Below are 16,992 nucleotides of genomic sequence, written 5' to 3' on the forward strand. Positions count from 1 at the left end.
ATTACCTTGACGTAGAACTGGACAAATTGGGTGTCGGAGGAGGGGTTGGGCCCCAGATCAAGCAACGGGCTACGCCGTTTGCACGCCTTCTCCAGGAGATGGGCCTCACGGACGTGTGGAGGATGCATAACCCTGAGGCTAGGGTGTTTTCCTGTCAATCAGCCTCTGTGTCTATCTCGCATTGATATGGGATTGGAGAATGAAAGTATGTTACCTTTGATTGTCTCCTCAGAATATCATGCCAGACGCATCTCTGACCATTCTCCGCTATCTGTGGACATTGGCTTGGGAGCGGTTAGGAGGGGGGGGGGGGCCTCCTGGAAGCTGAATCCATTCTGGCTGTCCCTCTTACCACACCCAGACCCGATACAGTCTCTCCTGGCCTCCTTTTTTCAACAGAATATAGGCTCCACAGATTTACCTATTGTCTGGGAGGCAACCATGTCCGCTACATGCTTTGTGCATTAAGAGTCACCCCACATTGACCAGAACTCACTTTCCCCTTGCATACTCTTTAATGCATCTTCCTTTGCTTTCCAGTCTTCGACCATCATTTCTGTTACTTCATATTGTCTTGCAATGTCTTGGCAAAGTTTACAACTTTGAGCTTGAAATTGGCTTCATGTTTCCTTCTCCTTGCAGGAGCCTTGTCTATCAGCCATTTTACACTAATCTGAAATCTGTCAGGTATTACCACTGTATTATCACTTATGAAATCAAAAAGGAAACTGGTGAACTACAAGTCCCAGAGATATCACAATTGGTAGGCAGCAACAATGAAACCTCTCCTTCAAAGCACCATAAATCATACCAGTATTATATATGATGGGGTGATCTGGAACTGGATGTGCAGTACAGGATGTTGGCAACACAGTATATTATGCTTTATGTACAGTAGCACTGGGTACACACAGTATATGATGATTTGTTAATATGTAGAGCGCTAGGTACACACAGTATACGATGCTGTGTTAGTACAGTTGTGCCAGGTACACTGCAAAATACAGTGTGCATACAGTGTGCTCCACTGAGCCAATCATGGCAGGCAATATATTTTACTAATCTGTTGATGGATACAAAGCCTGCTCGGATTAGCAGGGGCTGTCACATCAGCCCGCGCCACTCTGACTCACTGTAATGTATCCTGCTCGGATTGGCAGAGGTTGTTACTCCAATCCGAGCAGGCTTAGCAGGTTCTGCATTCATCAACAGAACACCTGGCGGGATGAAATCCACCTTGCGGCCACTTCATACCCGGCATAAAAAAAAAAAAAAAAAAAACAAAAAAAACACGACCACCGCTTTTTGGCTGTGTAATTTAGGTGTAAAAGGTAGTCTTATACACCGGAAAATACGGTACTTTAAAAACTGACAATTGCATGGTTGTGCGACACTGCCTCAAGAAAATTGATGTCTTTTCCCCCACAAATAGAGCTTTCTTTTGGTGGTATTTGATCACCTTGGTTTTTGTGCTATAAACAAAAAACCCAGACAATGGTTGGGGGAAAAAAAAAAAAAAAAATCCAATTTCTTCATCAATTTAGGCCAATATGCATTTAGCTACATGTTTTTGGGAAAAAAAATCCCAATCCCAAGCGTAAAATTAATTGGTTTGTGCAAAAAGTTAACACTTCTATAAATATTTATGGCATTTTTATTCGCAATGGCGGCGATCAGTAATTTTAACCACTTCAATACCGGGCCTATTCTGGCACTTCTCTCCATGTAAAAATCATCATCTTTTTTGCTAGAAAATTACTCAGAACCCCCAAACATTATACAGTGCCTTGCGAAAGTATTTGGCCCCCTTGAACTTTTCAACCTTTTGCCGCATTTCAGGCTTCAAACATAAAGATATAAAATTTTTATTTTTTGTGAAGAATCACCAACAAGTGGGACACAATTGTGAAGTGGAACGAAATCTATTGGATTTTTGAAACCTTTTTAATAAAAAAAATGAAAAGTGGGGCGTGCAAAATTATTCGGCCCCCTTGCGTTAATACTTTGTAGAGCCACCTTTTGCTGCGATTACAGCTGCAAGTCACTTGGGGTATGTCTCTATCAGTTTTGCACATCGAGAGACTGAAATTCTTGCCCATTCTTCCTTGCAAAACAGCTCAAGCTCAGTGAGGTTGGATGGAGAGCGTTTGTGGAAAGAGCTGAAAACTTCTGTTCACAGATTCTCGATTGGCTTCAGGTCTGGACTTTGACTTGGCCATTCTAACACCTGGATACGTTTATTTGTGAACCATTCCTTTGTAGATTTTGCTGTAAGTTTGGGATCATTGTCTTGTTGGAAGATAAATCTCCGTCCCAGTTTCAGGTCTTTTGCAGACTCCAACAGGTTTTCATCCAGAATGGTCCTGTATTTGGCTGCATCCTCTTCCCCTCAATTTTAACCATCTTCCCTGTCCCTGCTGAAGAAAAGCAGGCCCAAACCATGATGCTGCCACCACCATGTTTGACAGTGGGGATGGTGTGTTGAGGGTGATGAGCTGTGTTGCTTTTACGCCAAACATATCGTTTTGCATTGTGGGCAAAAAGTTCGATTTTGGTTTCATCTGACCAGAGCACCTTCTTCCACATGTTTGGTGTGTCTCCCAGGTGGCTTGTGGCAAACTTTAGACGAGACTTTTTATGGATTTCTTTGAGAAATGGCTTTCTTCTTGCCACTCTTCCATTAAGTACAGATTTGTGCAGTGCACGACTGATTGTTGTCCTATGGACAGACTCTCCCACCTCAGCTGTAGTTCTCTGCAGTTCATCCAGAGTGATCATTGGCCTCTTGGCTGCATCTCTGATCAGTCTTCTCCTTGTCTGAGCTGAAAGTTTAGAGGGACGGCCAGGTCTTGGTAGATTTGCAGTGGTCTGATACTCCTTCCATTTCAAAATGATCGCTTGCACAGTGCTCCTTGGGATGTTTAAAGCTTGTGAAATCTTTTTGTATCCAAATCCGGCTTTAAACTTCTCCACAACAGTATTAGGGACCTGCTTGGTGTGTTCCTTGGTCTTCATGATGCTCTCTGTGCTTTCAACAGAACCCTGAGACTATCACAGAGCAGGTGCATTTATACAGAGACTTGATTACACACAGGTGGATTCTATTTATCACCATAAGTCATTTAGGACAACATTGGAACATTGGATCATTCAGAGATCCTCGCTGAACTTCTGGAGTGAGTTTGCTGCACTGAAAGTAAAGGGGCCGAATAATTTTGCACGCACCACTTTTCAGTTTATTTGCTAAAAAAAGTTAATATCCAATAGATTTCGTTCCACTTTACAATTGTGTCCCACTTGTCGGTGATTCTTCACAAAAAATAAAAATTTTATATCTATGTTTGAAGCCTGAAATATGGCAAAAGGTTGAAAAGTTCAAGGGGGTCGAATACTTTCGCAAGGCACTGTGTATATTTTTTTTAGCAGACACCCTAGGGCAGTGATGGTGAACCTTGGCACCCCAGATGTTTTGGAACTACATTTCCCATGATGCTCAACTACACTGCAGAGTGCATGAGTATCATGGGAAATTTAGTTCCAAAACATCTGGAGTGCCAAGGTTTGCCATCACTGCCCTAGGGAATGAAATGGCAGTCATTGCAACTTTTTATCTCACACAGTATTTAGGCAATAATTTTTTATTTATTTTTTTGAAAAAACAAACACACACACACACACAACAGTAAAGTTAGCCCAATTTTTTTATTTAATGTGAAAGATGCTACGCCGAGTAAATAGATACCAAACATGTCACGCTTTAAAATTGTGCACATGTAATGGCGCCAAACTTCGGTACATAAAAATCTCCATAGGCGACGCTTTAACATTTTTTTTTACAGGTTACCAGTTTAGAGTTACAGAAAAGGCCTAGTGCTAGAATTGTTGCACGCGCTCTAACGCACATGGCGATACCTCACATGAGTGGTTTGAGCAGCGTTTACATATGTGGGCGGGACTTACGTCGGCGTTCGCTTCTGAGCGTGAGCTACCGGGGACAGGGGTGTTTTACTTTTTTTTACATTTTCTTTTTGATCACTTTTATTCCCATTACAAGGAATGTAAATATCCCTTGTAATAGGAATCTATGTGAAAGGTCCTCTTTATGGAGAGATATGGGGTCAATAAGACCACACATCTCTCCTCCAGGCTGGAAAGCATAAGATCGAAAAAAAAAAAAAAAAAAAAAAAAAAAAAAAAAAAAAAAAGAAGAAGGGGGAAATGTATAATGTTTAGGGGTCATTTTCAGGCAAAAAAAATAAAAAAAAATAGTATTTTTATATTCACCGTGAAATCCTTTTCTCTGACGTTAATCGACTGGCACAGCTCCAGTAATCTTGACCGTAGGGTTATTACGCCACCTTCAGGAAAGGACTAGGCAGAACATGTAATACATGTGAAAAACAACTTTACAGTTTTCACCCAGGGAGCGGTCCCTATGGTAATAACCCCTCAGCCTGCTTCCTGCAGCTCAGTACGTCCACAAGTAGTATAACAAACCAATAGGAGTGTAGGGTGCTGTGTCAGTCAATGAACGTCAGAGAAAAGGATTTTACGGCGAGTAAAAAAAAAAAAAAAAATACTATTTTCTCTTTCGTGCATTGACTGACACAGCTCCAGTAATCTTGACTGTAGGGACATCCCCAAGCAGTGTCATAATGAGGGGTGGGAACAGCAACATAACTTCACCCACAACCACGGTGCTACCTAACAGGGGAGTCACCATCTGAACCAACCGTATCAGAACTCGGTCAACAAATGCAGCAAGTGCATTAATATTCAAAAAGTAACTTTTTCTTAACAGAAGAAAGAGTGTAAAATTGCAACATTACACAGTCGCCTGCAAAACTTTGCGGCCAAAGCAGGCATCAAATGATGCGCTTACATTCACTTTGTAGAACTTTGTAAAGGTGTGAACGGACAACCAAGTCGCCGCCTTACACACTTGAGCCACCGACTCTTGATGTTGGAAAGCTCAAGGGAGGTCCCAATTGCCCTGGTGGAATTGGCCATGACAGGAAAGGGGGGCACCTGCCCCTTCAAGGCGCAAGCCTGGACCACAATCTGTCTGATCCACCTGGAAATGGTGGCTGACGAGACCGCCTTTTTTTTTCAGACCAGCTACCGAAACGAGTGACTTCCGGAAGAGAGCAGTGGCAGGCAAATAACCCTCAGAGTCCGGACCACATCCAGGGAATGGAGGGCCACCTCCTTAGGATGTGTCGGTTTAGGACACAGATGGTAACACAATGTCTTCATTGATGTGAAAAGCCGAAACTACCTTCGGTAGAAAAGGTTGCGGATGCAACACTACCTTATCCTCGTGGATAACAAGATAGGGCGACTTGCAAGACAAGGCCGCCAGTCCGGAAACCCTCCTGGCCGATGTAATGGCCACTAGGAAGACCACTTTTTGAGTAAGTCAACAAGGGAATTTCCCTGATGTTCTCAAACGGCGGTTTCTGAATCCCCTCAGCCTCCACTCTGCGGAGCAGACGTGGTAACAGTTTTTACATGATTGTGCACAATTTTAAAGCGTGACATGTTGGGTATCTATTTACTCGGCGTAACATCTTTCACATTATATAAAAAAATTGGGCTAACTTTACTGTTGTGTGTGTTTTTTTTTTTTTTTAGAAAAAAAAAAAAAAGGGTTTGAAAAATTATTGCCTAAATACTGTGTGAGATAAAAAGTTGCAATGACCGCCATTTCATTCCCTAGGGCAGGGCTCGACAAACCCCGGTCGCCAGGTCGCATTTGCGCCTAGATTTCGTGTCCTGGCGACTGGGGCAACGCTGCTGGGGTATCCTGTCTCCATTTGGACCCCGAACTCCGCCGCGCAATTCCATCGTGCCGCGCCGGCCAGTAATTGAGGCCGTGGCTTTGCGGCCTACTAAAATCTTTCGGTAGTCTGGCGCCATCTTGTGGTGGATGTAGAAATTACACCCTATTCCAATAATGATAATTCCTAATGGAGTGAAGCTCCCTGACTGTTTTTCACTGCCCGCCCATTTCCTTCCCCTAATTAAAATAATTTTTTTTACTTTTTACAAAAAAAAAAAAAAATAATAATAATTAAATATTATATATATATATATATATATATATATATATATATATATATATATATAATTTTTTTTTTTTTTGTAAAAAGTAAAAAAAATTATTTTAATTAAGGGAAAAAAAAAATATTATTTGTAATCCTCCCTGCTTGACCCCTTTCACAAGGGCTGTCTGATCAGGTTCACCTGTCAGTTTTTCAGGCGGACCTGATCTAACCCTTAGCGGGGATATGACGTTAAGAAGCGGGAACATGGCGGAAATAAAAGTCACATTCTTTTGTTAACCACTTCGTGCCCGCGCTATAGACAAAAGATGTCTACAGCACGGACACCAATTGCCGGGAGGGCGTCCCTGGACATCCTCCTGTTTACTTCCCCTCTGAACGCCGCCATGGGCGCACATCGGGGAAGTTCTGTGTTGGCCGTGTCCCTTGGATACAGCAAATCACAGATCATGCTAAATGGCCAATCACAGCGGCCATTTAGCACTCAAGCGGTGTGTCCAATGAGAGGTGATCTCATATGGGGGGGGGCTGGAGGCTATCTTCCCCTCACTTGTCTCCATGTCAGGCCAGGGACAGGTCCAGATCGCCGTCACGGACCTGGCTCCTAACTTTTTTAGCTGGCTCCCAGATTCCAAACAAATTTGTCAACCCCTGCCCTAGGGTGTCTGCTAAAAAAAATATATACAGTATATACACACACATACATTTTTAGCATTGAATATCTTAGCATTTTATATGTAATATGACTGAAATATTCCATCAACTCCCCCTTAGTGGCACCTGCTATTGAGGAGCAATGTACGGTTTGACCATTTTGTTCTATTTTTCCATTGATTTTAAGTTCCTGTTCTTATATGTACTTTTGTAATGTCCTGCTGTATTTGTCTTGCCGTTTTTCGCGTGTGGGCTGTATCCCACGCTGTCTTTATGTTTATTGTGCAGTTCTATGCCCATGGATCATACTACTTCCTGGGCTGCTGCAGCATTGTTTTTCTTCCCTCATCACCGCCCATAGCCCCACCTACAGCTTCGTCCATAGACTATAAGAAGCTTAGCTTCTACAAACCTGTTGTCATTGGCTTGAAGAAGGAACCAATCAGTATTTCCGAAACGCGGCCTATTTTGATGAAATATTCCCTGTTTGCGGTCCATGCTGGTTGTCGTCCCCTCCCGCTGACGCCATTTCCGGGATTCATGCTCCACGCTGACTCAGACGGCACGATTGCTTCACCAGTGTTCCCAGAGCCTGGGGTGTTCACCTGCTGGTTATCCTGGGACCTTCTGCTGCTGCATATTGTTACCCCTGGAAAGCTGCGATACACTGGGACTTCCTGATGCCGGGTCACCTGCTTCATACATCCATGTTATGCCTCTTATCCTTGATTCTGTAAGTGTTTTTAATCTTGTTTGGGGATATTAAAAGTTTTAATTATGCACTTAAAGGCGCCTTTTTCTTTCATCTGTTTTCTATTAGAGATTGCTTACCTCTTTGAGTGCAGCCCTAAGTGTTTGAAGACCACTTCATCCATCCAATAAAGACACGATTTGCTTGGTCCTGACATTCTGAACGCCCTTGACATACGTTTTATCCGGTAGTCCGGTCATGTGTGTGGCCCGGAGCGTTGCGCTCACCGGCCACCCCTGGAGCCTGAAGGGCATGTCGTGGCCGACCCAGCACGTAGCTAGGGTCTGCACACTTGCTGGTCAGGCTAGGGAGACTACAAGGATCTAGATTATCCAGCCTGTCACCCAGCCGGCTGTTAATAGCAGATCACAGGATCTTAAAATCTTGCGCAAAAGGCAAAAATCCAGAGATCCCCAGGACCGATGGTCCCACAGGGAGCCTAGGTCCTTCTCCACTAGGCAGAAGAAAAAAAATAAAAACTGGGAGGTGCAGGAAGCAGGATGAGGGGTTATTTCCAGAGGGACCACCCCCTGGGCGGAACTGTAAAGCTGTGTTTTTTCACATGTATTACATGTTCTGCTAGTCCTCTCCTCAAGGTGGCGCAATAACCCTACGGTCAAGATTACTGGAGCTGTGTCGGTCAATGAACGAAAGGGAAAACTGTTTTTAACTTGTAAACAAACGTCAAAAAGAGGCTTGGTCCTTAACCGGTTCCCGACCAGTGCACGCCGATGCAAGTCGGCAGAATGGCATACCTAAATTTGCCGCTAAGCCATCGTGTGCACGCCGCTATCACCTCATGGGGAGATGCCAATGTAAACAAGCATCTCCCCGTTCTGCCTAGCGTCAGTGTCATTGATCTCTGCTCCCTGTGACCGGGAGCAGAGATCAGTGACATGTCACATGTAGCCATGAACCCCCCAGTTAGAAACACTCTCCAGGGCACATTTAACCCTTACACTGCCCCCTAGTGGTCAAACTCTTCATTTACACAGGAATCTGTGCATTTTTATAATGCCATAAAACTATCCCCTATTTTGTAAATGCTATAACTTTTGCACAAACCAATCAAACATTTTATCGTAATTTTTTTCAAAAAATTGTTGCTTTTTTTATATCGCAAAAAATAAAAACTGCAGGGGTGATCAAATACCACCAAAAGAAAGCTCTATTTGTGGGAAAAAAAAATAAAAAAAAAATAAATGGATGATAATTTTGTTTGGGAGCCACGTTGCACAATTGTCAGTTAAGGCGATGCAGTGCAGAAACGCTGGTGCTCTGGTCTTTGGCCAGCAAAATGGTCTGGGGCTTAAGTGGTTAACAATGGCAGGTATGAATCCTGTTATATGAAGGAATTTCATATGAGAATAGATATAAAGATGAAGGGTATTTGAGACCCTTCACCCCCTCCTCTCTGGCATTGAGACCTTGTCTGCCGAAATGTATATAGGACCCTTGCTGGAAACAGATCCCAGTCAGCCAAGAAGACACTGGGCTAATAGGCACCAGTGCACCGATTACCCTAGGAGATTTCCCACTAATTTTGAATTGTCTCAACTCCAGGTGGAACTGTTGAAACATTTTCATGAAGTACACACATTGTCATAACCTACGTATAGTACTATAATTTTTTTAAATAAATAATAATTATATATATTCTCCTAATGGAGGGAAAGGTTATGCCTGCAAGGCGCTTCCCATTTTTTTAAATCACCTGAAAGAGGAAGTAAACCCCAATACTTCCTCTTTTTCCCCTGCAAAGTAAAAGCAAAATGGCATTATGTGGCACTTACCTGCAAACGAAGCCCACGATGCCCCTGCATCCATCCGGGCCACGGACTCCAGTTCTGACTGGCCAGAGTCCTGTGATATCACTCCCACGCATAAGCACGGGAGCCATCAGTCAGAGCCTTTGTTAGTGAAGAAAAGGCACAGAGCATACGTTTCTTCACAACCTATGCGCCAATGAGGTTGATGCAAGTGTATATATGGTAAATATCTCCTAAACCTGCACGGGTTAGGAGATATTTACAGTACCTAGAGGTAAGCGTTATTATAGGCTTACCTGTAGGTACAAGTGGCGTAACTAGGTCTAAAACCACTTGAAGCATAATCCTATCAATGGATATGAAGACTGTCTCTATCCTGTGAAGTACAATAGCAAAGAAAAATGTGTGCTGGCTTTTAATCTAATAGGCCATCTGTTATTTTGTTTTCTCTTTAAAGTACCACAGCAAATGCGCTGAAACTTACCCTCTCCAATTTTCCCCATTACATAGAAGATATTGCGAATCTGTGGAACAGCTGCATACAGCTTCTCAATTTCTGCTGGCAAGAAAGAAGCAGTTACATAAACACATTTAGACATAAATACCACATGCTAAATAGAAGTGTGATAAAAGGAGAATTTATATATGAATTTCTCAACTTGCACATACTAAAGTACCCCAAAACACAGATATTTTGTTTCAGCAGCTAGAGGAGGAATACATTTCCACATTCTTTAGTAAGCCCAGTGGAAAAAATAAATACTTAATTTGAGTTTTCCGATCTGCATATTTATTGCAGACATTGAGGTCCCAAACATCTTATGAGATATGCAATGATAGGTTATATTATGCAAAAGCAGCAATAGGTCACTCAAATAACAGCTTTCTAGGAGCATGTGGAAGAAGGCAGGCGGAACTAGGTGGAAAGCCAATAGTAAGGTGTGGCATGTATAAAATGCTCAAGCCAGAGCCAAGCAGCTTCACATGTTCCTAGTTTCAAGACTGGCATCACTTGGCAGCATTGGTCTCACACTGACCGTTTCCCCAATTATGCTAATCAGGTGTTTACATGCAAACAAACATGGCAGCTTAGCAATCACCTTGCTTCATGCAGAGAGGGCAGGGGCAATAGGTTACATTGTGAATTAAGTGGTTTGTCGCATGTAAACTGATACATTCTACTTAAGAACATGTGCTTCTTAAAAAACAAAACAAGCCAACAAAAAGAAAAAAAAGAAAAAAAGAAACCCAATACAGCCATCACATCAGAATGCCACCCTTAAAGTCTGTTAAAAATAAACCACCGAGATCCTGGTCCCTTAACCACTTAAGCCCCGCACCATTTGGCAGCCTAAAAGACCAAAAGGACTTCTAACAATTTGGCACTGCGCTGTTTTAACTGGTAATTGCGCGGTCATGCAATGTTGTAACCCAACAAAATTTGCGTCCTTTTTCCCCCACAAATAGAGCTCTTTTGATGGTATTTGATTGCCTCTGCGATTTTTATTTTTTGCAATATAAAAAACGGAAAAAGCTAAAATTTTGAAAAAAATATAAATAAAAAATAAATTTAAAAAAATAAGATATTTTCTACTTTTTGTTATAAGAAAAATCCAATAAACTCAAATTGTAGTCATACATTTAGGCAAATATGTATTCAGCCACGTCTTTGGTAAGAAAATTGTCAACAAGTGTATATTTATTGGTTTGTGCAAAAGTTATAGCGTCTACAAACTAGGGTACATTTTCTGGAATTTACACAGCTTTCAGTTTATGAATGAATGAACTATAACTTGTATAGTGCTACATAGGCAAACTGGAGCTTTTGCTGCCACTGTCCGTCTGGGTTTTCAGAAGAGATGTGGCTTGAGCTTCTTCCTGAAGGCCAGATAGTTTTCCTCCGAGCGGATGTCCGTGGGTAGAGCATTCCATAGCTGTGGTCATTGTACTGCAAACCTTCGCTCGCCTTTAATTTGTAACGGGTCCTGGGGATGTGGAGGAGGTTCTGGTTAGTTGACAGGAGTGCGACCTAGGTTTATTTTGTTGCAGAGGTATTGCGGGGCTTTTCCTTGTGTACATTTGTGGGTGAGGTTCTTGAATGTAATTTATGTATTTATGTTTGTCTTCCTTCTTTTACAATAGATAAAAACCTTCTGAAGAAGACCCCCGAGAGGGTCGAAACGCGTAAAGGGTCCACATTATCTATTTTTTATTGTATCTACAGTGGTATTATGGTCTAGGCATTATAATTGTATTCTGTTTATCCATGTAATATCATATATTTTTATTCACATAGTGGAGCTCAGTCCCTGACCACTGTGTCACCTGTTCAATCCTCTTTTTTACTAATAAACATTTGTATTATTAGTTTCTTGCCACATGTCAGTATTTATTTCCATATATGCATAAACTAGTCTCCACAGGTAATTTACGCTGTTAAAAAACCCCACTTTGGGGATACTTTCGTTTTTTGTTTTCAACATACCAGGGGTGATCAGCGCCCTCTGACCCTGCATTGGGGTGTTACCGTCCATTTTTTCTTGAATGTAACTTACCTTCACGGCTAGCCAATGGAGGGTCCTCATGGACGGGGCGATTGATTCCCATGTTTTTTTTTTCCAGTTACCAGCCTGGCTGCTGTGTTCTGGATGGTTTGTAGACGTGAAATTTGATATTTTGGAAGTCCTAGGTAGCGGGAATTTGCGTAGTCGAGTCGGGAATTGATGATTGTTCCAACTACTGCTGCTGTATCTCCTTCTGGGATGAAGAGGATGAGTCTACGCAGTAGGCGAAGGTGGTAGTGGGATCCACTGACTACTGATCCTATTTTTGCATCCATCGTCACGTTTGAGTCAAAGATGACTCCGAGGCTTTTGGCTTTAGTGCTGGGGGAGATGGGTTGTCCAAGGATGCTGAGTGGTGTGGACATTGTGGCAGGGTTTTTGTTTCGGTTTGCGTGAAGGAAGAGGAGTTCCGTTTTTGATCCATTGAGTTGAGTTTATGACTCCCTATCTCATTTCTTGAGGTGCTGAAATGGTAGGGCAGTACACACCACCCCCCCCCCCCCCCCAAATGACCCCATTTTGGAAAGTAGAAACCCCAAGGAAATTGCTGAGAGACATGTTGAGCCCATTGAATATTTTTTTTTGTCCCAAGTGATTGAATGAAAAAAATAAAAAAAAATAAAAAAAAGTTGAGCCTAGCTGCTTACGGGCCCCGAAAACCAATCACCGCCTTCAGGATTTCTAAGGGTTTCAATTTTGTATTTTACTCCTCACTACCCATCACAGTCTTGAAGGCCATAAAATACTAAGATGGCACCCCCCCCCCACCCCCAATGACCCTATTTGCCGAGAGCCATGGTGAGCATTTTGCAGCTCTCATTTGTTTTTTTCCCCCATTTGTTTTCTTTTTTCATTTTCAAAACTGACAAAAAGCGAGATCTGCAAAATACTCACTATACCTCTCAGCAAATAGCTTGGGGTGTCTACTTTCCAAAATGGGGTCATTGGGGGATTTGAACTTATGTCACACACCACCCACTCTAACCACTTGAAGACGAAGCCATTTCTGACCCTTTTTGTTTACATGAAAAAAATACATTTTGCAAGAAAAATTACTTTGAACCCCCAAAACTTTTTTTTTTTTCTTTTTTTCAAAGCAAAGGCCCTACAGATTAAAATAGCGGGTGTTGCTATTTTTTTCACACAGTATTTGCACAGCGATTTTTTCAAACTCCTTTTTTTTGTTTGTAAAAAACACTTTAAATTTGAATGCACTAAAACACACTATATTGCCCAAATGTTTGATGAAATAAAAGATGATCTTAGGCCGAGTACATAGATACCAAACACGACATTTAAAATTGCGGACAAGCGTGCAGCGGCGACAAACTACATAGGTTTTTAAAAGTTACAGGTTACCACTTTAGATTTACAGAGGAGGTCTACTGCTAAAATTACTGCCCCCGCTCTGACATTCGCGGCGATACCTCACATGCATGGTGCAATTGCTGTTTACATATGATGCCAGACTGAAGCTTGCGTTCGCCTTTGCGCAAGAACAGGGGTGCTTTTAATTTGTTTATTATTTTAGAACTATTCCTTTCATTTTTTTAATTTTTTTTTATCAATTATTGCAGGGAATGTAGATATCCCCTAGTCACAGGTACTTTTTTTTTTTTTTAAATTGGGGTATTAGACCCTAGATCTCTCCTCTGCCCTCAAAGCATCTGACCCCACACCAAAATTGGTATGATAAAATGCTTACCCAATGGTGCCGTTTACATCCGGCAAAGTCTAAGTCATGAAATGCTTGTAACTGCCGGTTTCTTAGGCCATAGAGATGATTGGAGCCGTTCTGGGGGGGGCAAGCCACTGCTTGTAAAAGAAGTCTAGAGTTTAATTAGCTGCTAGGATTGCTTTTACATGAAAGCTGACCGCTGGCTGAAAAGAATGATACCAAGATGATACCTAGACCCGCAGGCATCATTCTGGTATAACCACTCAAAGTCCAGCAACATACCAGTACGGCATATAATTTAATCTTTTTTCATGCAGCCTGTTGGCTGAACTAAAAAAATAGGATTGATTGGTGTGCCCACCATTAGAATTCCTCCCTTCATCTATCCACTTCTAATGATGGGCATACATGCACCATTTTTTTTTTTTTTTTTTTTTTAACTGTGGTGGTTGGGAGCAAACGGCGTTGCTGTCAAGATAAATAAATCCACACTAAAAAAAAAAGAAAAAAAAATATGACATACCCGAAAAGCAATCTTGATAAAACAATTAAACATTGTAGAATATAATACAGAGGGAAAAAAAAAAAGAAAAGAAAAAAAGGGGGGGGGGGGTATATATATATATGTGTGTGTGTGTGTGTGTGTGTGTGTGTGTGTGTGTGTGTGTGTGTGTGTGTGTGTGTGTGTGTGTGTGTGTGTGTGTGTGTGTGTGTGTGTTAGTACAAAAAGAGCACATAATCACTACTGTAAATATTACTTTCACTGTTCTACAGTAAAAAAAAAAATTAACCCCTTCCAGTAGTGATTATCTGCTTTTTTTTCCTACTATAAAAAGGGATAATTTTAGCTTTTTTAACCACATTAGGTTACTAAACATCTTATGCCTTGTACACACAGTCGGACATTCCGACAACAAAATCCGTCTGATTTTTTCCGATGGATTTTGTCCTAAACTGGTGTTGCATACACACGGTATATTTTTACACTTTTATTTGTACCTGTTTCGGTTCCAGGTTAGTCTCTCTCAAAATGCGATGGCATCTTGGGTGACCCTGTGAAAGGGTGTCCTAGTCTGTGCAGTGCTGTACCCTATGCTAAAACTCCACTAGTGTATGGTAGCATTCAAAACATTCACCAATGCAAAGACCAAGATTGTCAGGACAGGAGGGAGGATAATAGCAGGTGTCACGCTTATATCCGCGCTTGCTACAGACACGTTATCTTTGGAGGGCTCGTTGGGTAGGGGTACTAGGGGGGGACATATGGAAAATGCCTCTCATGTGGCCGGCTTACTGCATTTGGATTCGGAAGGTGAGGTGGAGCACCGTCTGGAAACAGAAGGTGCTCTGACAATCTCTTCCTGGAATTTAAGGAAGGACCCAGTTTGTCCTGAAGCTCTGTATAGCACATGAGCGTTCAAAGCCAAATTGAAATAAGTATAAAGACACTTTTTTGTACCAGCCTCTGGTCTTACGGGCAACTAGGTACTGCACCAACCACTGGTCTTCGAGGTCCACCCCTTCCATATTTTTGTTATATTCGTGGATACAGAGAGGTTTCTCTGATTTTATAACGTGAACTCCAAAAAGCCTGACATGTTTAAGGAAAACATTCCCTTCTTCAGAGGCATATCTTATGAGAAGAAATGGCTGTAATCATGTATTTGTAAATTAACAAAAGTACTGAGAATAAATCTCATATCAAGAGTAAATAGTTGTGTGTGTTGATAGAGAATATAAATGGTGTACAGAACGCGGTGGATGAAAATCTTTGTTTTTGCTGCTGTAAAGCTATTTAAGTTCAATAAACCTCCCTTTGAGTGAAAAGCCTGTGTCCTGCGATCTAGCTGGTCCCCCGAACTTTACAAGTGGTGGAGAATGCGGGCAGGACAAAGTAATAGGTGTTTTTCTTGCTATTTATTTTTTTTGCATTGGACTTAAACTGACATATAATAAAAAAGGGACAGTACAGTGAATTTATGTCCTGGCTTAAAGCCGCACAACTGCTGAAAGCTGAAACAATGGAGGAGCCAATTAAACAGCTGTCCTTGGCTAACATGCAAGGGCAGACTCCCCATGAGGAAGCTAATCAGTGCTTAGCAACCCACCTCAGAGGTACAACAAATGCACCACAACGAGGAGCCGGCTCTGCAGCAAGAAAATACTTGCCTGTTGGTGGCCCAGTTGGCAGCCCAGCAAGCAACCCAAGGGGTTATGCAGGCTCAGGTGACTGCCTTAAAAGAAGCAGTGCAGCAGCTTTCTCAGGGCCATGAACAAGCGGCCGTTGCCCCCTGGCAACCAGGTGAGTGTAAGGGCAAGCCATTTTCTGCAGAAGTTGTCCCTGAGTGATGATGTAGAGGCGTTTCTGGCTACATTTGAGAGGACGGCAGAGAAAGAGAAGGGTGGCCCCAGGACCAGTGGGCCGGCTTAATTGCTCCTTTCCTCACCGGAGATCCTCAAAAAACCTATTTCGACCTACCACCAGAAGATACTAAAGATGATCAAAAACTAAAGGCAGAAATACTGGCTCGGTTGGGGGTGACTACAGCTGTTCGGGCCCAACGAGTGCACCAATTGAAGTATTGTCGAGATCAGCCACCACGGTCTCAAAAGCATGACCTGGTGCAACTAGTAAAAAAAATGGCTGCAGCCAGAAGGGTTGTTTGGCCCCCCAAATTGTGGAGCGGGTCGTGCTGGACCGATACTTAAGGTCACTGCCAGATGACCTTCAATAGTGGGTTAGCCATGGAGACCCCAAAACTGAACCTCCTCGTCGGGATGGTGGAATGATACAGCGGTGGAGGATCTGCTTGGCCCTACCAAGTGTCTGCCATGGCCTTTCCGATAGACTGCCGCTCTTCAAAAGGACGTCCCCCAGGAGCCCTGGAACAGACACCCCGCAAGGCCAAGAGTCACTCCTGTTACCCCCTCAGTGATCTGTTCGGAGGAGGGGATGTACAATGTTGGCGATGTCATGCCTGGGGCCATAACCGGGCCCACTGCCCATTGCAAGAGCCCATGGAATGCGGGGTTCCTCGGAGGGGGTCTTTTTATGCCCATAAAGCGTGTACAACACATCTTGACCTTGGAGAGTGGGAAATTTGAGTGTGAAGTCCAAGTGAGCCACCACTCTGCTGGGCTTTGCTGGACTCCGGAAGCATGGTAACCCTGGTTCATCCTAGAGTAATTGGGAAGATCGGTCCGGTAAGCAAAACTATGGGTTGTGTGCATTCATGGGGACACTAGAGAGTACCCACTCATCTCGGTGTCCATCTCCACAGCATGTGGCACTGGTACTCAAGAGGTGGAGGTGGTAAAGAACTTAGTACATGACATTATCATAGGATGAGACTGTCCGTTATTTGCAAAACTGTGGGGACAAGGAGCACTATCTGAATGGTCCAGAGACTGGGCAGAAACTAGCCCCTCTGTTCCTGCTGTTGAGGGCAACAACCCTGAGATGTCATATGTTCCTAATATGGATCCGGTTGATAAAAATGCCAATGATTTG

General features: G+C 42.7%; 1 protein-coding gene across 2 annotated transcripts in view; it reads right to left on the reverse strand.

Moving 5' to 3' along the window:
• CDC7 (cell division cycle 7) overlaps positions 1-9,801 on the reverse strand; it is a 90,565-nt gene extending 80,764 nt beyond the window's left edge. The window contains exon 1 of one of the 2 annotated variants that reach the window (XM_077452934.1): positions 9,724-9,801. Coding sequence is in view for 1 of the 2 variants with exons in the window: in XM_077452933.1 (XP_077309059.1) it covers positions 9,724-9,742 (19 nt within the window). In the remaining variant the exon portion in view is untranslated. The remainder of the gene's footprint in view (positions 1-9,723) is intronic. The other variant, XM_077452933.1, reaches the window with a different exon arrangement.
• Between the last annotated feature and the right edge of the window lie 7,191 nt (positions 9,802-16,992).

The sequence above is a fragment of the Lithobates pipiens genome, unplaced genomic scaffold, assembly GCF_037356315.1.
Source record: "Lithobates pipiens isolate NorthernLeopardFrog02 unplaced genomic scaffold, aLitPip1_a1.2 Scaffold_23, whole genome shotgun sequence".
NCBI classification, from domain to species: domain Eukaryota; kingdom Metazoa; phylum Chordata; class Amphibia; order Anura; family Ranidae; genus Lithobates; species Lithobates pipiens.